This window comes from Melitaea cinxia, chromosome 21 (assembly GCF_905220565.1).
Source record: "Melitaea cinxia chromosome 21, ilMelCinx1.1, whole genome shotgun sequence".
Lineage (NCBI taxonomy): Eukaryota > Metazoa > Arthropoda > Insecta > Lepidoptera > Nymphalidae > Melitaea > Melitaea cinxia.
The window spans coordinates 852,092-876,887 of NC_059414.1; the positions used below are offsets into that span (position 1 = coordinate 852,092).

General features: G+C 34.6%; 1 protein-coding gene across 1 annotated transcript; it reads left to right on the forward strand.

Moving 5' to 3' along the window:
- The first annotated feature begins 12,168 nt into the window (after window positions 1–12,168).
- LOC123664175 lies at window positions 12,169–23,874 on the forward strand. The gene is made up of 3 exons (XM_045598773.1): window positions 12,169–12,332; window positions 16,070–16,276; window positions 23,614–23,874. Exons 1-3 carry the CDS (start codon window positions 12,233–12,235, stop codon window positions 23,850–23,852), a joined length of 546 nt encoding a protein of 181 aa, XP_045454729.1. The 5' UTR covers window positions 12,169–12,232; the 3' UTR covers window positions 23,853–23,874.
- The last annotated feature ends 922 nt before the right edge of the window (window positions 23,875–24,796 follow it).

Sequence of the window (24,796 nt, forward strand, 5' to 3'; positions counted from 1 at the left end):
TGGCGTCTATATTTTGGGATGCGCATGGAATACTTTTCATCGACTACCTTGAAAAGGGGTAAAATATAAATAGTGACTATTACATGTGCTTATTGGAGCGATTGAAGTACGAAATTGCGGATAAATGGCCTCACATGAACAAAAAGAAAGTGGTGTTTCACCAGGACAACGCGCCTTGTCACAAGTCCGTGAGAACGATGGCCAAAATTAACGAATCGGGCTTCGAATTGCTTCCTCGTCCCCCTTATTCGCCAGACTTGGCCCCCAGCGATTACTGGCTGTTTGCAGACCTTAAAAAAATGCTTTGGGGTAAGAAATTTGACTCAAATAGTGAAGTTATCGCAGCAACGGAGGCTTATTTTGAAGGCAAAGACAAATCGTTCTACACACATGGGATAGAAAAGTTAGAAAAGCTTTGGAGGGACTATATCGCTCTTGGAGGAGACTATGTTGATGAATAAAAATTAATTTTATAAAAAAGACCTTTTTTAGTACTTAGTCTCGGGACTTATTGAACCACGTGTTAGAAATACTTAGGTGTATTTTCTAGTAAGTCTCCTGAATTTGCTGTTTGCGAAAAGTTTGCATGTACATAAATGAAGCATCCACGTTAGAGCATCGTAGTGATCATACTTCTACACGGGGAAAGACGCCGATGCCCAGCAGCGGGATATTACAGGCTGAAGCGTAGTGAATTTAGCTCCAACTGTAATCCTACGAGAAAAAACTTTCCCTTGGTGTGAATCTTTATGTGTATAATGTATATTTGTGACTCGACATCTAAACTAATTTTATAAATCTGTAGAATTTATTTGTTTAAGTGCGCTAGTCTCAAGGGCTACTGAATTGAAAAATATTTTTTGTACTGTACTGTCCGTTGTATTTGTCGAGGAAGTCTATAGACTAAATAGTATGTCAGTTAGTTTTTTCTTCAAATTAAGGCAGGTGAAATTGCGGGGCACAGCTAGTATGAATATATACAAAAACACCTCCAAGGAATACTTTACCACCTGATTAATATACATTTTGTTCTATAAACCATTCCTAGTATCTTAATATGTTACTGTAAACATCTAAGCATATACTTTAATTTGCAGTAGTCATTTAGCAATTATCAACATTATTTTCTACTTGTTACTATGTGAATGTGTAATAAATCAAATATTCCTTAGAAGAGTCGATATTTATGTCCTCGTTATACATATGTATTTTAATATATGTAATTTGTATGTATCTTGCAATGGAGGCATTGGCCCCTTGCGACCGGTTGCGACCGGTTGCGGGCGGATGGCAAACTGAGGACACTAATATAAGTATTTTAAGTCTGTGTATTGGATTACTTTTATTACAAAGATGACAAGAAAACGGTCCGCACGATGGTAAGCTTGTTAAGCAGGTACCATTGCTTATGGATGCCAGCAATACTAGGAGAATTGCCAGCACGTTGTCGACCCTATCTTCGATCCACCCCAGGAGCTGTGGTCGCTTTACTTGCCACAGGAATACAACACTGCTTGAAAGCAGTATTATTTAGCTGTGATCTTCTGTAAGGTCGAGGTTCTACCCCAGTCGGGTAGCTCCATTATTGAGCAGGAAATTTCCTGCTGTGACCTACCTCAGTTAAATAATTCGGTATCGGTATTTTATATCCATTTGTCCACGTTTTTATGAGGTTTATGAGACTTTTTAAATAGATTGTGTATTTGACTCATTATATCATGTATCGGACTCATTTATACGGATTCGTCGTTATCTAGACTGCCTGATATTTTAAGCATTTTTTTTAATATGACTAGGGCGGCAAACAAGTGTATTGCGTACCATCAGGTACGTTGTTTGATAGTACGACGGTATCACTGTAGCTTATAGAGGCGTGTAGTAACAGAAAATGTGATCTCCTAATTTAATTTTAATAAATATTAATTATTTACTTAATATATTATTATTATTACTTAATATATTTATATTAAGTAATAATAATAAGCAATAATATATTATTTTCTTAATATATTTAGACTGCTTATAATTATTGATTATTTATTAGACGTTAAGCCGTCGGTCCCGGTTGTTATTATGTACACCTGATAGCGGTCATTATTATCTTTTTTTATATTTACCGAACATTATCTGTTATTATTATATAAGTATTTATATAAAATCACTTTTCTTTGTATATTCGATTGTCCGAATGCCTGACGACAACGATATGTGATTAACGAGACAGAAATATGCTATATTCCGTGCCGAGTGAAACCGCTAAGGATGTCTAATTATTTTACAAACCATTTCAAATAAAGCTTATAATGTATTTATTTAATTAAAACATTGTTTGTGTAAAATGGTTGTAGCGGAACTTGTTTCAGACGGAAAGTGCAGGTTGAAATTTTGGAGCTTTTTAGGGTTCAGTAATCACCGGTCACCATCAGTGCTATATATATTTTATTATCTATGAAGCCAACAATACATGACGTTATAATTTTTATTATAAAAAATTATAGGTATAATAATTTTTCATTATACATTGCAATTGGCTAACTCGACACATCTTTAGGAATATGTATTACTAGCTTTCATCCGCGGCCTCGCTCGCCTTGAATTTGTTTTACTAAAAAGTATCCTATGTCACATCTAAAACCTCCAAGAGTAAGTTTCAAGTGTAAAAGCGTAACAAACAAACTTATATTCACATTTATAATATTAGTAGGAATAAGGAAGAGAAAGAAAAAAAAAACTAGGAAATAATAGTAACAAACTAGGAAAAAAAGTTCCTATATACAGAAATAAAAATAAAATAATGTACATTGTACCAAACCAATCATGAATAAAAATTATATTAAAACTTACGCAATAACCTCTACATTGACAACAAATTTATACCTTCATCTAAATAAATAAAATACATTAAATATTAAAAAAAAAAAAAAATGTGCGGAACCCTCCACATACGAAGCTTACTCGCGTTGACCAGTTTTTTTAGTCCAAACTTTATGCAGAGCTTTCAATTTAACGTCGTGGAATATTTGTCAGTTTTTTTTGTACTCTGTACAATGGTACGGTCGATAAAGCTGAACGTATGTTCACACAACACCTAACCTAACGCTTAATAATAAACTGAGGTAGGGCACAGTAGGAATTTCCTGCTCAAAATCTGGAGCAGCCCGACTCGGGTAGTAAGTACCTCGACCTTACAGAAGATCACAGCAAAATAATACTGTTTTCAAGCAGTATTGTGTTTCTGTTGGTGAGTAAGGTGACCAGAGCTCCTGGAGGGGATTGGGGATTGGGTCGGCAACGCGTTTGCGATGCTTCTGGTGTTGTAGGTGTCTATAAGCTACGGTAATCTCTTACCATCAGGTGAGCCGTACGCTTGTTCGCCGACCTAGTTATATATAAAAAAAAAAATAGATAGCACTTCTGTCATAGCGTAAGTTGTTCTTATCTTGTTGTACTTTTTTATATTGTTATTGTAACTTAATAGCGCAAGTTTAGCTTTATATAAGGCTTGTGAGCTATTTGTTTATAAAAATGTATCAATGATTGTTATTGTAGGATTGTAAGGCTGAGAGCCAAAGAAATATAATAAAATCTAATAACTAACTACCCTCCGGAGGGATAGTCTTGAGATAGTCCGTCGGGTATAGGGTCGGCAACGGCACCTCCATGTGCTACGGTATTCGCTTACTATCAGGCAGACCATGCACTTATTTACCATCTTTAAAGTATAAACTAATTCAAATTGAGTGACTAAAATTCCAAAGTATAGTTGAAACATCGTTAAATTATAACTTAAATTTGTGTAACTGAATTTATACGAGCAAAAAAACAAATCTGCGTTTTGTTATATTATTTTATCAGGCGTTTCTTAAAAAAAATTTGCAACAAACGAAATTAAACGGTTAAATTGTAACAAAATCTGTGAACATTGAGCTTGATATAAATAAATCATCAAAATTGTTTCGTGGTGGTTAAAATAATTTTGTAAATTAACCAATAATTAATCTATTGAAGCGTTTTACAACGGTTTTAATAAATACGAAATTAAAACATTGTTCAATTATAACACGAACTGACGTCAACAAACAAACAGCGCTTAATTAACAATATCGAAGGTGTTCTGTGGGGCAATTGTTAATTTATTTGTTAATTGCGGTCTGTGGAGAATATTCTTTTATACTCGTTACATTAGATATAAATTATAACCAAAGCATATGGCTCTATAGAAGATTTTATAAATGAGTAAGATTTTTAGGTTTTTTGGCTTCGTCTTTCATGGAGGATAGCTTTTTAGTTTTGTAATACAACGTAAGTAGACGAAATAAAAAAACTTTTTAAGTTAAACGGTTTTATGTTAAACATACATTGCAATGTTTAAGATAAATGTACTAAAAACCAAAAAATAATAAAATAGATACAGTCGTGGGAATTATAAACATATGCATAGACTAGACTAAAATAAAACCGTGGGGCACGTCAATTGTCTAAAAATTATCGACTTAATGTGCGATAAAAGAATCGTTTAATTCGTCGTTAAAATAGGCAGTTGGCCCGCAGACGGTTGGCGGTTGCGGGTTCGATCCCCGCACATGACAAACACTTGTATTGGTCATACAGGTGTTTGCCGTGGTCTGGGTGTTTGTGCAGTCCTTGTGGGTCTCCCCACCGTGCCTCGGGGAGCACGTTAAGCCGTCGGTCCCGGTTGTTATCATGTACACCTGCTAGCGATCGTTACTCATAGTAGGGAATATATCCGCCAACCCGCATTGGAGCAGCGTGATGGATTAAGCTCTGATCCTTCTCCTACATGGGGGAAGAGGCCTATGCCCAGTAGCGTTCCTTATCTGTGAGTATAAACAATTATTTAGTAAGAACCGGGCTTAAGTAAAACACACGCACGAAGCAAATAAATTCTTATATTCATTATTATCTCACGAAGCAACATAACTGTGCTGTCTTACTGTGGACGTGATCAATTATTACGAAGAGAGATGCTACTTTCTCGTATATTTTAGATGATCTCTTTACTAATTGGTTCGCTTAACTATACGTTTCCCGTAGTTATACCCTCATTGAGTTTATGGATTGGTACCTATTATTTTATTATTTGTGAACAGTTAAATAAATTATAAATTATATTTAATAATTGTGTTTGCTGGCAAACGAAAAAAATAGTCAAGTAAATACGCATTATGAAAGATTACTCCAAAAGTTGTTATCAGATCTCGATGAAATTTAAATGTGACCACATGATAAACACCAACTTTCGATTAAATTAAAAATGATCAAAATCGGCAGAGCCAGTAAAAAGTAATGAATCTATCATCATCAAATGAAACTTTCATCAGATCCTGGTTTCCTTATGATACTACACTTAGGATATCTCCTTTCTAACAAAAAAGAATTATCAAAATCGATTCATAAACGACGAAGTTATCCCTGAACATACATAAGATATATACGGTTGAATTGAGTAAACTCCTCCTTTTTTGAAGTCGGTTAAAAATTAAAGCTAAAAAGCTAATTGATCTTTTTTGTCATATTTGAACAACTTCGACATTTCTTCACCTAATACCCCTAATACCCCCCCCAGAAGCTCTGGTCACCTCACCACAGGATCATAACACTACTAGAAAGCAGTATTATTCAGCTGTAATCTTCTGTAAGGTCGAGGTACTACCCCAGTCGGCCTGCTCCAGATTTTGAGCAGGAAATTTCCTGCTGTGCCCTGTACCTCAGTTAAAGTTATTTGTTTAAAAGGAGTTGTTTAATACAGTATATTACACACTAATACGAGTGTCACACAGGTAAGCGTAATTTATCGATACTTCTAGCTACATTGGGTGATTTTTTTACTACTGGGGTGGTAGAAAAGTGTACGGTCCGTCTGATGGCAAGCCGTTACTGGAGGTTGGCCTGGGCCTGAGCCGATTTAAGCTTTATTTACGAAAAGGCAGAAATTCATTCCCTGAAGAGGAAAATTGGATGTAAAACTTTGTATGAATTTTTTTTATATCACTAGTTCGGCCAACAAGCGTACGGCTCACCTGATGGTAAGAGATTACCGTAGCTTGTAGACGCCTGCAACACCAGAAGCATCGCAAGCGCGTTGCCGACCCAATTCCCAATCCCCCCCCCAGGAGCTCTGGTCACCTTACTCACCAACAGAAACACAATACTGCTTGAAAACAGTATTAGTTGGCTGTGGTCTTCTGTAAGGTCGAGGTACTACCCCAGTCGGGCTGCTCTAGATTTTGAGCAGGAAATTCCTGCTGTGCCTCAGTTAATCTTTATCAAAAGAGTAACTGCGGAGTTTCTTGCCGATTCTTCTCTGCAGAATCTACATTCCGAATCGGTGGTAGCTTTACTTCTACAAATATAATAATTGATTTTTAAAGTTTTAATTTGCAAAATGACGATTCGAAAGTGCTCTTGGAGCCTATTCGAATAAAGCTGTTTTTGATTTTGATTGATTTTGATCAACAAAAGATGATTAAGCAAAATCTACACATATATATAAAATGGTGGTATGAAGTTCGCCGGATCAGCTAGTATAGGATAAAATAAGATTTCCATGCGAGCGTAGCGAAGTCGCGGGCAACAGCTAACGTAATATAATACATAACCCGATTATATAATTTACAGAGATTTTATACTCAGTCGCGTTGACGTTCTTTCATTTATTTTTATTAACGTCCTTAATCCTTAGAAGAAGAGTATCAGTTTTTATTTTTATTTTACTAAATTCAGCTCACGGATATCGTTTTAGCTGTCCATTTTATATTTGTGACAATATTTTTAAAATAAAGTTGAAAACAAATGATTTCTCAAATTTAAAAATACATTTTTGAATTAAAAACGAGTGTGCTTTAGACCACACGACTGAAGTAAAACTTACGAAACGTAGCTCCCTCTCTTTCTATCTTCATGTTATTTCCTTCTCGTGGTCGTGGTGGTTACACCGCGATTATTACTATTTATATAAAAACTAGGTGACCCAGACCCAGCAAACGTTTGTTTGCCATATATATTATTAACCCCCTTAATCCCCCTTGTGATTTAGGGGTATGAAAAATAGATGTTGGCCTATTCTCAAACCTACCCGATATGAAAACAAAATTTCATGAAAATCTGTCCAGCCGTTTCGGAGAAGTATAACTAACATTGTTACAGGAGAATTTTATATATAAGATAATCAATATTCTTGTATTGACAACATAGCATTTTTTATATAAGTAGGTCTTCAGTCCATATTGAATTATTATTGTTGTAACCAAGGAAACGTGAATAACTAAATTATCTTACCAATTATTATCCATCAAGAGGCAGATATTTTATATAAAATAATATTATAATATCTTATAATTTACAAACAAGGTCGTGTTGTACCTATAACCTAACTAGTTGTGCCCGCGACTTCTTCCGCGTGGAATTAAACAAAATAATTTTTGTTCAGTTCGCAGAGTTATAAAATAAAAAATCTAAAATCAAAGTAGCCTTAGTTACTTCTTATTATATCAGCTACCTGCCAGTGAAAGTCTCGTTAACATCGGCCCAACAATTTCAGAGATTAGCCGGAACAAACAGACAGAGAGAAAGACAGACAGACGGACAGACAAAAATTGTCATCAGTCATCATCATCAGTTCAGCCTATCGTAGTCCACTGCTGGACACATAGGCCATATTATATATATATATTTGTATAGATTGATTGTTATTTTTTTAAATCTTGAAGCTGTAGCCATTTAAAATATGTACAAGCGACACGCACAAAAACACTTTTATAATAGGGATTTTTTTAACAGAGCTGACTTAAACGTCCTAACAACGTCCTACGTCCCATTGATGAGTTAAGGCCTCCCCTCTACATAGGAGAAGAGTGACAGCTTAATCGGCTACGCAGATCTACTGTGGTCGTAACGAGTCTGTAAACGTCCTACCATTCGACAAAACGCCGAGAGTAGGCAGTTTACAAGCTGCTTCAGGTGATTTAATTAGTTTTTTAACTATTGAAGTAAAATTCTAACAACGGAAGTTGAAAGGGAGATATAAGTTAGTGAAGATAGAAAGAGAAAGTTACGTTTCGTATTACTGTAGCGCCAACTAAAGGAGAAAAAATAAATAAATAAATAAATATGTGTGGATCATCAACATCCACTGATATCAATGTAAGACTATTTACTCTAAAGTGTCATTTTTTTTACGAATGCTTATACGAGGAAGGTCATCATTCTAATAGTTATTGATATAACAAATATTGAAATGATAAAATTTACTTAGTTAAATATGTTAACACAAAAACTTTATTTTCCTTGTATTTACCACAATCAGGTATCCGATGTCTTGTTTAACCAGATTCAATGTTAATAAACAAATATTAATAAATTAGCTTTAGAACTGGTTTTGTCGCTATACAAGTTTGTTCGTCTGGCTTTTATCAAACCGAGGTCAGTCAGTTTTTACATCTTTGAATGATATTTATTTAGGGTTGTTCTGTCAGGTTGGGTGACTGACCAGAATCTTGTCCAAATGGAAAAATTAACTGGCTTGAAGTGTTAACGTGGTGTGTGGTTAAAAATATATCAGTTGATTGATTTTTTCTATAAAAGAGGTATTCTACAATACCTCTCATGTTTTTTTTAAGATATTATCGCGTATGCGACATATATGACCACTTATTGAAGATAATCGACTGTTTGTTAGCTTTCTGTTGATTAATGAACTGTACCCAAATAAAAGATGCACAACGGTCAAATTTAATTAAACTACAATTCAGCCTGTAATAGATCCGATTCTTTTCTTACATGAAAAAAAAAGCCTATGCCCAGCAGTGGGACGTTACAGGCTGAATCTTGATCAAAACAATAAATATATAAGAAAAATCTATAAAGTGACAATTCAAAAGTGCCTTTGAATGTTACATAATAAGTTATAATTGTTTTTAGTAAAGATATATTTAATATTGTATATAGGCTATAAAACATCTAGATACGACTCTTGCTAGAGTAAAAGTATCCACGATCTTTTCAGATGAAACCGCGAGTCGTGACAATTTTTATAAAGGTAAATACAGATTAAAATATATATGATTTCAGAGCTATATAAAGCCTCGCCTTATATAAATCTCGTTAGAAGATTTTAAACCTTTTCAACGTATTGATATATTAAATAAATACTCTTTGAAATGAAGTCGCTCGTTGTTTTGGTGGTCTTGTTGTTTGTTGGTTTCATTTTTGCTAAGACGTCTGTTTATCCCCGCGGATGTATTTACATTCTAGGGCAATGTGAGTATTTAAAATATTTACTATATTATTATACTAAAAATTGGTGGATTCTAACTATAACTAATACAGAATAAAAATTAAAAAAGCTAATAGCAAGCTACCACATCTAGATAACTAGCTTTTACCCGCGGTTTTGCTTACATTGATTTTTTTTTATAAAAGTATCCTATGTTCTAATATCTCCAAAAATATGTGTACAAAGTTTTAAGTTTCATGATGAGTTAAGTAGTTTTTGCGTGGAAGCATTACAAATAAACTTACCTTTACATTTATAGTATTATAGGGATTAGGGATTAGGGATTAGCGTCTTCGGTGCAACAAAGCCAGCCCTGCGGTCACCAACCCGCCTGCCCACCGTGGCAACACACATGAGTTCACGCCATTTTTAGCGCGAGCTTGTGGAGGCCTATTTCCAGCAGTGGATAGGCTGAAGTGTGTGGGGATTAGGGATATACCTACATCTTACATAAACAACAAAAAGCGCTGTAAAGTGTATTCGTTATTTAATTATTTCAAATGATTACAATACTTAAAAAAAAAATTCATAACGCACGTCTTAAATCATCTCCTAAGGACTAAAGTTCAATCGAAAATTGAAAGTGAATCCTGCGTCGGGAGTTCAAAAAATAATAATAATGATATAGTCATAATATACAATACCACAAACACGTCTACGATCCATACAAATTAATGCGTTGTCGTGTAGTCTATTTACATTACTAGTTAGAATTGACCATCCGAATATTGCTTCTGCAAATAAGTCACTTCTGGGTTACGTCAAGGTTTAATCTTGTACATAATTGTTATGTATGTAAAATAACAAAACGATTTTATTGATTTGTTTATAATATATTTAATAAACTTTCCATTAGATTTATGATCGAGTAGTTGTTATATTTTATTTTCTTGTAGGTTATAAGGAGTGTGAAGTTGGCACTCACGCTTACGCGCTTGCTTGTGGCGTGAAGACCCCGGAGGCAACTTGTTCTGACCCTAACCCTAAGCCTGAAGAAGGGGGTCACATCTGTGACTACTCTGCCTGTTACTGCAACCCGCCCACTGTCAGACATACTGAAACCAAAAAATGTGTTCCTCTGGAAGAATGCCCTAAAAGTGAAGAATAGGATCGCCCATGTTACGTTACAATAAAATGATTACAAAAATTTAATTTTTGATTATCGATCATCCCAGAATAATAGATTGATAAATATATGACAATAACATTCTTTATATTGAAAAAAATGTATAAGATTAAGCAAATTTTTTAAAAATAAGTATATTATAAAGAAGCGAAAGATTGAAAACTATATGGTCAGAAGGGGAAAATACATGTATTAATTATATCATTTTGACATATTACCAGACCACCTTGAGTCCAACGGCTGGTTAATGTTACATTGTATAATGACTATAAATGACAGCTAGTGTAAAAATTAATTAATTAATTTTGATTAAAACGCAACCTAACCACAATTATGCATATAATATGTTTCCTAACTGCAGTTTCTATTTCGTGTCCTATACCCAAAGGTTGTCTGGAAGAGATCGGCCTTTCAGAGATAAGACTGCCTATATATACATACACATCTTTCATTTTATGTTTTTTTGTTGTTGTTGTTTCTTTTAATGGTGTAAAACAAAGAGTATTATTATTATTAATTATGATAATAAATCTTTAGCAGCAACATAATATTAGTATATGCAAACGAACAGCAAAAGCTTAAAAATCAATTGCTGTTCGTTTGTCTCGCTAAGACCCGAGAATTGCTGGACCGAGGCTAATTCCAATCTTGGAATATTTGTGGAAGTTAGGGAAGGTTTAACGGTGAGAAACATAAATAAAAAGTAACGGAAAATACTAAAAATGACAATTTAATTTTCCAACACAAAATATTCCTAGCTGTTAAACATTTGATTTTTTTGTCTTTTTAAAAAAAAACTGTCACTTGGTTGTCAAATATTTATAGGTGCGTTCAGAAAGTGCTCTTTTTTGGAATAAAAATTGTCACTTAGTCATCAATATGATAGATTTCAATTATAGTCTTGAAATTTATTTATTTATTTTCTTTTTTCGACAGTCAACTTTTTAGTTGATTAAGCGTTGCATTTAATGTAGACGCCATATTGGCGCAACGGTCGCAGCATGGTTTGTGGCTATTGCGCTGGCGATTGCGGGTTCGATCCCCGCATACGAAAAACATTTGTATTGGCCATAGAGATGATTGCCATGACCTGGGTGTTTGTGTAGTCCTTGTGGGTCTCTCCACCGTGCCTCGGAGAGCACGTTAAGACGTCGGTCCCGGTTGTTATTATGTACACCTGATAGCGATCGTTACTCATGGTATGGAATATATCCGCCAACGCGCATTGCAGCAGCGTGGTGGATTAAGCTCTGATCCTTCTCCTACATAGCGAAAGAAGGCCTATACCCAGCAGTGGGATATTACAGACTGAAGCGAGCGATTTAATGTAGAAAAAATATTGTTATTATTAAGTTATAACTATATTTTCACAAATATATGTCGGTAATACGAACTTCACCGGGTCATCTAGTTTTTAATAATTATACAAAACGACATTTTTATCACATACAAGACATTTAATAAAATAACTTGGGGGTTACTGTAAAATTGATACTTATACAAACGTCGAAACTGCTGAATGAATATCTAAAAGTTGAAAAGTGTTGAGTTCATACGTTTCAGAAAACTGTTCTATTTTTCGTTCGCAATTGTACATTTTGACATGAAAGTCAAAATGTATAATTGCGATTGAAATATCGGGAACTTGTATATAATACACACACAGAAACAAGAAACATTATAATTATATAAATGAAGATAAAATATATCGATACGTGGAAGCTATGTAAGCGATGCGTTACATTTAGCTCATCAGAAGATTTTTAACCTTTGCATTGTACGGACATAATTATAATATATAATATTACATAATGAAGTCACTCGTTATATTATGTGTGATAGCATTAGTCGGGTTGACTACGGCCGGAATAGATCTTTATCCACGTGGCTGTATCTATGTGATGGGACAATGTGAGTATCCAATTTATATGCACTAAAAAAAAAGCGACCCAATTTATATGTAAACGTGGGTCAAATAAAAATGAAACAATAATAAAATGTACAGTCAAATGCATGGTTTCTTTACTTTTATCTTAAAAAGGTAAAATTTGTTTCTTTTTTAGTAAAATTGTTTACAATAATTTCGTTAATACCTTCGCATTGTACGGGCATAACTTTAATATAAATATAAAATTATAAAATGAAATCTCTTGTTATATTGTGGTTGGGATGAATTTGGCTGGAACATCTCTTTATCCACGTGGCTGTATTTATATAATGGAAGATGTGAGTATACAATTATTATGCAATTAAAAAAAACTGAAATGAATGAAAACGAAAAAAAAATATATATATAAAGGTAGAAAGTAAATATGCGTTTTCTTTATTTAAATACTAGTTCAATATTACAAAGAGAAAAAATTTGTAGTACGTTTGTATTTTTAAATGTTTGGAATAGATAATAATCAAAAAGTACTGGCATGATTAAAAAAAAAAAAAATAGAGTAATGCTATGTTATCACTGAGTAACATGGGTTTAATTTTATCATTATAAAAAAATGGAAGGTGCGAATGTGCGAGTAAGTATATATATATATATATATATATATATATATATATATATATATATATATCATAAAGTGGATATATTAATTTATTTTTTAGTTGAATTGTCAATAATTTGCTCACTATTATTAAAATTTTCTTAAATGTTTTTGACCTTAGTTTTTATATTTTACTTTTCATAATTTAGTTTCTGACAATATATTTTTTATTTAATTTCGAATATTCATTACTGTATGCTACATGGACAATTTTTAATTTGACTTATTTCGATTTTGACGATATTCTTAGTTATTTATGAACATCTGTAAAAAAGTAGGCAATTATCTAGATACCGATGTTTACTTTATTAATTTTGTATTTGTTGTTGTACTACTTGTTGGTGTCGACTCATGAATAAATAAATAAATAAATAAATTTAGAAGAGGAGATTTACATGAAAAATTAAACTACATTTTAATAATATATGTACTCTTACTATCTTAGATTCAATTGTGGATTTTAAAACCATGATCGTGTTGTTAGAACCCTTATCATCTAATAACCTGTTCATAGTCTGGAGAGGTCTGGGCTGAAAGTCTGAGTAAGGTGACCAGACTCCTGGGGGGGGGGGTATGGTGGTATGATTGGCAACGCACTTGCAAAGCTTCTGGTGTTGCAGGCGTCTATAGGCTATGTAATAGCTTACCATTAGGTGAGCCGTATGCTTGTTTGCGGATATAGTTGTATAAAAATATATTAAAAAAGCTAACTTTTCTCACTCATCGGCTCCTAATAGTTTGTTAATCTTGTGTCTAGTATCCGGAAATGCACAACATAATCATAAACTTCTAGATAACAACAAACACATCTATGACTCATATTATTTTAATGCGCAGTTCCATAATTAACGCCTCAACGTGTTTTCGTTTGGTCATTATAACCTTTCTTCTGGATCGGGTCAAGGTCTTGTTCATATGTGCTGTATGTAAAATAATAATAGCAATGTTTTTTCATTTGTCTTGTTAATTTTTGTCAACTTTTCGAAACTTTCCGTTAGATTTTATCTCGAGTTGTTTTTAAATGTAAGTTAATTTTTTTTGGTTGATAACATTATAATAATTACAAGGCATCTGTTTTAAATATAATATAAATGAATACTTAATCGTTTTATAGATAAACATATAATTGGTTTGTACTTTAGTATTTTTAATAGTTAATTGTATTTTTGTATAACTTCATCATCATCATCATTACAGCCTATACAGTCCACTGCTGGACATAGGCCTCCACAAGTTTACGCCAAAAATAACGTGAACTCATGTGTTTTGCCCATAGTCACCACGCTGGGCAGGCGGGTTGGTGACCGCAGTACTGGCTTTGTCGCACCGAAGACGCTGCTGCCCGTCTTCGGCCTGTGTATTTCAAAGCCAGCAGTTGGATGGTTATCCCGCCATCGGTCGGCTTCTTAAGTTCCAAGGTGGTAGTGGAACCTTGTTATCCCTTAGTCGCCTCTTACGACACCCACGGGAAGAGAGGGGGTGGCTAAATTCTTTAGTGCCGTAGCCACACAGCACTTGTATAACTTAATTGAATTGAATTTGAATTGAATGACTAATATTCAAATTGATCAATGGTCAATACTGGTGGCAAAGTGACTTGATATCCCCTCTTTTATTCTCAATATTTATGTAATGTAATAACTTCTTTCTACTACCTCTATGTAGATGATCTGCAGATATACTCTCATTCCACTGTTTATAAGTTATCTCAGTGTGTATTGCGAATAAATACCTAACGATATTTTAGCTAGTGGTAAATGGAGTAAAACTGACGGCCTTAATATTTAAATCAAAATTGTTAAGCCATATTGATAAATTTCAACATGTTACATTTAATGCATTTATCATTCCATATACGTGAGGAATTTAGCGTTCATCATCCACCAGCATCTCTCTTGCAAGATCAGAGTTTAAAAATCTTAAAAAATCACGATAAAATCTGAAAAAGTTGTTTCATTAAAAGAGGCCAATTTCATGGGTTAGTGGTGAAGCTTATTTTACACATTACTTACTGTACACAGTGACAGGCTTTATCTCCTTACGACCTGTTTTACCAGAACTAATATAGAAACATGCTATGCTGCTTTATGGTTACGGCAGTAAAGAGTAAAGCCACCCCCTCTCTTCCCGTGGGTGTCGTAAGAGGTGGCTAAGGGATAACATAGTTCCAATACCACCTTAGAACTTAAAAAAACCAACTGATGGCGGGATAACCATCCTGCTGCCTTTGAAATACATAGGTCAAAGAAGGGTGGCAGCGTCTTCGGTGCGACAAAGCCAGCCTTGCGGTCACCAACCTGCGCAGCGTGGTGAATATGGGCAAAACACTTGAGTTCACGCCATTTTTGACGCCAACTTGCGGAGGCCTGTGTCCAGCAGTGGACTGCGATAGGGTGAACTGATGAATAAAGAATCATAAACTCTTTGGGACCAATACAGAAAAGTCTATGTTGTAACTTAAGAATGTGCTTGAGGATTAAGATGTCTAAACTCTATTAGAATCAACTTTTTAAATATTTAGCTAGGTAGCAGCTATTTAACGCTTACATTGATTCTGAAGCTAAAACCAACTAATAAAGTAATATCTTTAGCATCTAAGCTATATACATCCAGACTTGGATGACGCGTTGGCGCAATGGTCACAGTACTGGTTTGTGGCTGTTGCGATGGCGGATGCGGGTTCGATCCCCGCACATCAGAAACATTTGTATAGGCCATGCAGATGTTTGCCGTGGTCTGGATGTTTGTGTAGTCCTTGTGGGTCAACCCACCGTGCATTGGAGGGTATGTTAAGCCGTTGGTTCCGATTGTTATCATGTACGCCTGATAGCGATCGTTACTCATTATAGAGAATATATTCGCCAACCCGCATTGGAGCAGCGTGGTGGATAAACCTCTGATCCTTCTCTTACATTGAGAAAGAGGCCTATACCCAGCAGCGGGACATTACAGGCTAAAGCGTTACATCTAGACTCAGGGCGGGAATTGAAATTGCAACCCCTGGATAACAAAACTGACTATCTATGTCAATATGCTAGTCAAATAGAGCAGCTTTAATTGAAAGCAATAACCAGTGTAGCTTAAGAAATACAATTTTACTTGCAGGTTATGAGGAGTGTGAAGTGGGCACCCACGCTTACACAACTGGTTGTGGCGTGAAGACCCCGGAGCCAACCTGTGATGAACCCAATCCTAAGCCTGACGTAGACGGGGGTGATATCTGTGATTACTCCGACTGTTACTGCGACCCGCCCACTGTCAGACATCCCGAAACCAAAAAATGTGTTCCTCTGGAAGAATGCCCTAAAAAAAGTAAGGAATAGGATCTCACTTGTTACGTTACAATAAAATGTTTACAATCACTTAATTTCTAGTTCTATTTATGCCAGACTAGATTGATGGATAAATAAAATTCTTTACATTGGAAAAATATAAAGATTATGTTAAATATTTAATTAACGTAATCTTTATATTAATAACTAGCTGCTGACCAGACGTCGTCTGCGTGAACGCTATACAGCACCAAAAATACCTACGATTATACCTTTTAAAATAACATTCATTTACCCGTTTCTTCTTTACATTTCATATCTACAGAAAAATCTCATAGATGGCGCTGCTTTAAAATTGTCGTGTCTACTTATATTAATTTATGTTTATCGGCTTAGTATATTTTAATGTTCATACGGGGATTAACGCGAACAAAATTTTTTAAGGTAAAATATATTACCTTGAGGCCTGACGTTTCGGCCAGGTTACACCAGCCGTGGTCGCAGGCAGACTGATCCAGCGATGTCACGACTCCGCTGTCAGGGTAGATGTTTCTTCATCCACCCTCAACTCGTGATTATTGTCATTTGTACCGCGACACACAACACTTATTATGTCCCTATTCTGTAAGTCAACCGGAAGGTGCCTATTCTGATAAATATCAGAATAGGCACCTTCCGGTTGACTTACAGAATAGGGACATAATAAGTGTTGTGTGTCGCGGTACAAATGACAATATCAGAATAGGCACCTTCCGGTTGACTTACAGAATAGGGACATAATAAGTGTTGTGTGTCGCGGTACAAATGACAATAATCACGAGTTGAGGGTGGATGAAGAAACATCTACCCTGACAGCGGAGTCGTGACATCGCTGGATCAGTCTGCCTGCGACCACGGCTGGTGTAACCTGGCCGAAACGTCAGGCCTCAAGGTAATATATTTTACCTTAAAAAATTTTGTTCGCGTTAATCCCCGTATGAACATTAAAATATAATAATGAAACGCGAAAGTTTAAAAGTTGTTATCGGCTTAGTTACTTATATTGCGTGATTTTTATAGCGTGTAGCTAGCTTATATAGCATGGTTATTAACATAATAACAACAACATTCAAATATGCGTCGTTAGATTACACGTTGTTACAGAATGCGTTGAGGTAATAAAGGTTTACTGCTCGTTCCCGGTAGGTGATAGCATGATAATATGTAGCCATATTTGATTTCCATGTCAAATTTGAAGAGAATCCATGCGTTACCTTTTGAGTTTATCCCGAACATACATACAGATAAACAGACAAACAGACAAAAATTCTAAAAACTATTTTTTTGACTTCGGTATCGATTGTAGATCACACCCCAAGTATTCTTTTAAAAAAAATATTCAATGTACAGTTTTGACTTTCCTACCATTTTATTATATGTATAGATATAATGTTGATAGAAAATATTGTCATAGGGATGACATAAGGGAAAAGGAATGTATAAATTATACATTTTAACATTACAATGAAACAAGTTCTTGGGGACTCCTACCGTACCGATCGTTGCTGTAAACGGCCATTCTCCGATTAGCAAATTTTTCGTGTCCGGGCTTGTTTAAACCGTAATATCATCATATTCAATCATGCACTTTTTTATATATTAAAGATAGCATCCGTACCTAGCTGTAAAAAAAATATTGGCTTCTGTTTTAAGTAATTAAGACTAAATTAATTTAACTTATGTTCAAAAAACCTCTGTTCTCTAATTACCGTGGCGTGTCCGCACACCAACTTAATCTTAAAACTTGCTTGTAATTTTTATAGCGTATAGATTTACTTTGATCCATTCAACGTTTTAAACAATATTAAGCAGCGTCTATCGCATAAAAAAATATCAACTCAATAGAACCAGTCTACAAATAATTATTATGAAGTAATCGTATGTCCAATGGAAACTTCTAATTACCGTAACATCTGCTGTTCTCGAGTGCACATCCCTAAATAAAAGTATTTGGCACATCACTACCGTACGCATCGCGTCTCCTCAGTGTGTACCGAGGTCCATCAGCAGTTGTATGACTCTCATGTTAGTGTACCGCCAATGAAGCACGTGAGTATATAATTACCGTAGCCTTGGTTAAAAACTTTTCTAATTACCGTTGTTCTTATTTTAATACTAGATTTTTAAAATAGACCCAAGTTGATCATGTAAACGGAGACAGTACTTTGGCCTCCGTACGTTATAATAAGCTAGAATTTGTATACTGTGTCGGTTTTAAACATTTTTATGAAAATTTATCGTTTTCTAATTACCGTATACTAATTACCATATTTTATAATTACCGTTGTATGAAAAAGTAATACTTGTTTACCGCGGTTTTCGTAGATTATTATTATTATTGTCCGTAAATATGTCTATATTATATGCTGACCATTCATCAAATTATTTAATTTATAAGATAGGAAAACCTAAAAAGACCACAGAGGAAGTTAAAGAAAATAGAAGGCTTGCCGCGCGACAATGCCGAGAACGAATTAAAAATGCCCCTTTTTGTATTAGCAATCAAAAAAAAATAAAGGAGAAAGAAGGGTACAATAAAATTAAAAAAAAAATACTGCCTATCTGCGAAATGTCACCAAAAGCCGGAAGAAAACTCAAAAAAGAAGTAGAGAAAATTTCAGAGCTTACTATAAAAGACAAAAGGAAAAGGGAAAATTGAAAACAATCGAGGAAGAAGTGACCTTAGATATAGAGGTGCTTGATAACAATATAACAGATCCTCTTGAAACTTTGTCACACCACATCTCAATGATTTATCATACTCGCTGCGCTAAAAAGTACACTAAAACAGTACAAAATTGTCCCGAAAATCCCAAATCAAAAAAGAAGATAATCAGCAAGACCAAATTTTTCTGCAGTCGACTTCTTTTGAAAAACAATTAGTTCCCTTGAAAAAGACACCAAATTTTAAACCTTCTTTAACCACATCAACGCCGCGTCCATCTAGTGCTCTGTCATCATCTTCTACTGAAAGTATGTTATTTTATTATTAATCAATAATGAGCATTTGACCGAAAATAAAGATACAAGTGTGAATATTACGGAACGAGCGTCTTCCTTGTGTTCAACACCAACTTCACCAACTTCACCATCTTCAAAGATAACTGTCGAGAAACTGATACGTAAAAAAATCTCACTCTTATTGTTATTTAGAAGGCATGTATAGAAAACAAATAAAGAAATGTCATATTTGAGACCAAACAGTAGAGCTAAGAAGAGCAAAAGAAAAGTACAGGAAGCAAGCATTAAGACTGAAATATAAAACACGCTACATCCAAAACCAAAACAAAGTCATGATAAAGAAATAGAACCAAAGTATTTACATAATAATAATATAGGGACTACTGTAGAGAAAACCAAACAAGACGTCCAAATTTTTGTAGAGCAAGATGAGATCAGTCGCATTTGTCCTGGCAAGAGAGAATATATTTCAAGAAAAACGTGGCGTGAACTCATGTGTCTTGTCTTGTCTTGCCCATAGTCACCACGCTGGGCAGGCGGGTTGGAGACCGCAGGGCTGGCTTTGTTGCACCTAAGACGCTGCTGCCCGTCTTCGGCCTGTATATTTCAAAACCAGTAGTTGGATGATTATCCCGTCATCGATCGGCACTTTCAAGTTCCAGGGTGGTAGTGGAACTGTGTAATCCCTTAGTCGCCTCTTACGATACTCACGGGAAGAGAGGGAGTGGCTATATTCTTACTGCCGTAACCACACAGCATATTATCTAATTACCGTTACATTAAATATAAAAATTTTCTAATTACCATACCCATAAATTTTTTAAGTCTCATTATCTAGAAAACCACAATTAACTGTTACATGCCAAAATAATTATTGACTTCGTATTTTTGATTTGTTTCATATTTTAATGTGTTTAAGTCAAATCAGTGAAAAATAAAAAACGTCACGGTAATTAGGCAAAGAACGCCGAATTGGAGAATGACCGTAAAGTATCCGAAACGAAGCATCTAAAAAACCTAATAAACCGCGATAAAATACGAAAATGTTGTTTCATTGTAATGAGTGAAATTCCCGTAAACATTAGAAAATGTTTTGAAGTTATCCGACCACCAAGAGCGCAAAGACTTAATATTATAATAATAACTGACATAGCCTTTACGACATAGACAAACTGAATTTTTAATTATAATACAAAACGATATTTTTATTACATACAAGACATTTGAAAAAAAGACGTGGATATTACTTTAAAATCGACGATTATACAAACGTCGAAATTCGGAAAGTGTTGAGTCCATACAATGATTTAGAAAATTGTTTTAGTTTCGTTAGTTCATAATTCCGTACTGTTATATCCCATTTTATAACGTAGTAAAAGCTTCATAATCATTTATATTATACACAGTATTTTTCCTTTAGTTTAATCATTACTCAGCAATTGTATTGTTCCTTTTCTTCGTTAATATTATTTTTATTTTAAAACAGTCAGTTAGACTCAGAGCCCTGAGTAGATCGGACATCAATTAAAGTTCGGAAGTCAATTATCCAACATTGTGTCCAATATTTTTAAATAAAACAGTTAGCGGTGTAGAGTAGTTTTTTTTTTAAAGACAAACAGGGTCGGCATCCTAACAGTACGACTTGTTCACGATGAAATGAAAACCAATATGCATAGTCGTGATCAAAAACCCGAGAACTTGAATATTATAGTCAAACAAGAACACACATACATAAATAAAGATAAAAATATCGATACGATTCGACGTATATAAGCGATGCGTTGCATTTAGCTCACCAGAAGATTTTCAACCTTTACATTGTACGGACATAATTATAATATATAATATTACAAAATGAAGTCACTTGTTATATTATGCGTGGTAGCATTAATCGGGTTGACAACGGCTGGAAAAGTTGCTTATCCACGTGGCTGTATCTATGTGATGGGACACTGTAAGTATCCAATTTTTATGCACTGTTAAGAAAAAGCGACTCAATTTATCCATTAAAAATTTAGTTAATAGGCTGAAAAGCTACAAGGCATGGTCTTTTTATTTCACATTCAATCATGGCTTGTAAAAGTTAGGTTGTTTGAACCATTGTCATACTTTGATTGTTAAAAGGTTTTATTTTATTTTATTTTATTTTTATTGGGAAATAAACAAAATCAATAGTACATTCATACACAACATAACAGTAACACATTTTCCAAACGAGTTTCCACTAATAAATATAACAATAATACAATTAGCAAAATAATTTGGAGTGAAATAATGAAAATTTTAAGGTCTTTAAAACTACACAAGATACAAAACAAATACATCATAATATCAATAATTTCGATTAGCCAATTTAAAATTAAAACAATTGTGTTTGCTCACAAACGAAAAAAAAGCCGACTTCAATTACATCGACAAGTAAATACAACGTAAGTAGACGAAAAAATTACCAAACGCATTAGTCGTCACTACGATTTTCGAGGGTTTCCCTCGATTTCTCTGGGACTACATCATTCGATCCTGGTTTCCTTATCATGGTACCACACTTGGGAATCTCCTTTCCAACAAAAAAAGAATTATCAAAATCGTTTCATAAACGACAAAGTTATCCCCGAACATAAATAATAAAAAATAATATATATTTACGGTCGAATTAATAACTTCCTTCTTTTTTGAAGTCAGTTAAAAAAGGTTTCCATGAGCTTCTGTCATACACTCCTCTTATATCAAAAGGTAGTTAAAATAAAAATGTTCGACTGTGACTTATTAAATACTAGCCGACCCGTGCCCACTTCGTTGGGCATTAATTATTATGTTTGATGCAAATATATAGTAACGTATTCATCTCGCCCGCATTTCTCCGACTGGATTTACATATACTATTATTTTTCACTAGATGTTTTTTTTTTCAATAACAGTAAAATATAGCCTAAACCACTCCTTAATAGTGTAGCTTTCTGTTACTGAAAAAGAAGTTCATGATCGGATCAGTATTTGCGAAGATTACCCCCACAAACAAACAAAGTTAGAAACTTAACCTCTTTTTAATATTAGTATAGATATAGACTAGCGACCTCTGTCGCTAAAATATCCCAAAATATAATATACTAAAACCTTCTCCGAAACACGCTGCATCTTTTGGTATAAGTATTATTCCAATCGGTTCAGTAGTTTTCGCTGTATAAGCGAAAAAATAAACCGGCTCACCATTTATTAGTATAGATTTTTTTAATTTATTTTTTTGTCTTAATTTGTCAATAGCTATAATAAATTTGATATTAATTTAAACATCATTTTGGTTTAATTTAATAGCTGCTTGTCTTTTAGTCGAATCAAGTTTTGTTGACGTACATATATATATATATATATATATATATATATATATATATATATATATATATATATGTATATAACTCATGTGTGTTGCCCATTATTAAGCACGCTGTGCAGGCGGGTTGGTGGCCGCAGGGCTTTGTCGCACCGAAGACGCTGCTGCCCGTCTTTGGCCTGTGTATTTCAAAGCCAGCAGTTGGATGGTTATCCCGCCTATGGCCGGCTTTATCAGTTCCAAGGTGGTAGTGAAACTGTGTTATCCCTTAGTCGCCTCTTGCGACACCCACGGGAAGAGAGGGTGTGGCTATATTCTTCTTCTTCGTCATCATCATCATCATCATCATCAAATCAGCCTATCGCAGTCTACTGCTGGACATACGCCTCGCAAAAGCTGGTGCTTGTCATATAGTCTTATTTAAATTACTTGGGCGGGTATCGAACCCGCTACCCGCGGAACAGAAAGCAAGGCCATTACAAACTGCGCCAACGGGCTATTCTATAAAAGTACGCGTTGCATTACTTGTCGATGTCGTGTCGAAGTCGGTTTTTTTTTTCGATTGCGCGCAAACACAATTATTATAATATATTTTAATAAGTAATTCAGTATTAATAATTATTAATGCATTACGATATTAAATAAAATGTGTATAGTGATACGTTTTATTTATAAATATGTAAAGTTATAGTAAGAGTTTTGTTTTGAATTGATAACAACTAATTATAAGATAAACTTATAACCGTTGTGTTATTTATTTAATGTGCTGAAAAGTTGATAAAATGAGTATTTACTTACATTAATTACATGTGTATATTTACAAAGAGGAAATATTGAATTTATTGTTTATTCGTTTGTAATTCATAACTAACTGTTGATTTGGATGGATGATTTTAAAACTGCTAGACAGCACAATGACGGAAAACCAGACCAGAAATAAATATTTGTATAAACATAAATATCCACTCCGAACGGGAATACTCGACCGTGCAACATGGCTCACGCACCATTACGCTAGAGCGTTCTAAGAAATTTAATTTTACTTGCAGGTCATAGGGAGTGTGAAGAGGGCACCCACGCTTACACAACTGGTTGTGGCGCGAAGACTCCGGAAGCAACATGTGCTGAACCCAATCCTAAGCCTGAAGAAGGAAAGGGTCACATCTGTGACTTCACTGCCTGTTACTGCGACCCGCCCACTGTCAGACATCCCGAAACCAGGAAATGCGTTCGTCTGGAAGAATGCCCTAAAAGTGAAGTGAATGTGACCTCTGTTGTTACACCATAATAAATTTCTTATAATTTTTTAATATTTGGTTTTAATTATTCCGGATTTGATAGAGAAAGAATATAGAATAATTATATAGATTACACTTAATTTATCAAAATTATATTTCTAGTATAAATAGTTTATAAAGAGCTCAACAATGACAAAAAATAAAACAATTATACAGAGGAAAAAATAGTAACAAAACCTCATCATCATCATCATCATCATTACAGCCTATACAGTCCACTGCTGGACATAGGCCTCCACAAGTTTACGCCAAAAATAACGTGAACTCATGTGTTTTGCCCATAGTCACCACGCTGGGCAGGCGGGTTGGTGACCGCAGGGCTGGCTTTGTCGCACCGAAGACGCTGCTGCCCGTCTTCGGCCTGTATACACAGTATATTCAAAGCCAGCAGTCGGATGGTTATCCCGCCACCGGTCGGCTTTTTAAGTTCCAAGGTGGTAGCGGAACTGTGTTATCCCTTAGTCGCCTCTTACGACACCCACGGGAAGAGAAGGGGGAACAAAACCTACGTTAAACGTTAATGTCCTAATTATAATACATTTTGACATATTGACCACATTGTATAACAACAACGGGTGACTTTTTTTTATTATAATTGTAGAAATCAATACATATATACAATAATAATAATAATACAATACGTCGTAACTACTGAATTAATTTTAGTGATATTTGCCAAGTTTTGCGTTTATAGGTTAGGTTATTGTGTAATTTTTATCCCGTTCAGAAATGTCCCATTTTACGAGCATGAAAGTCATAATGTATTAACGCGTTTTAAGTCTCGAAAACAGTTTGTATAGCTAGCTGTGCTCCTCTTACGTCATCCTCGAGTACAATTTCTAGTTGCCTAGTGTTAAAATTAGTAGGGTATGGCATCTAGCTTAGATATTATATATATAGTGTGATTCATATAGTGTGATTTACAAACAAGAAA

Bases quoted from the DNA above. Each gene is read 5' to 3' on its own strand.
- LOC123664175 (XM_045598773.1), top strand. From the start codon at position 12,233: ATGAAGTCACTCGTTATATTATGTGTGATAGCATTAGTCGGGTTGACT. The intron at 12,333-16,069 runs GTGAGTATCCAA...TTTTACTTGCAG, and splicing joins TATCTATGTGATGGGACAAT to GTTATGAGGAGTGTGAAGTG. The intron at 16,277-23,613 runs GTAAGGAATAGG...TTTTACTTGCAG, and splicing joins GGAAGAATGCCCTAAAAAAA to GTCATAGGGAGTGTGAAGAG.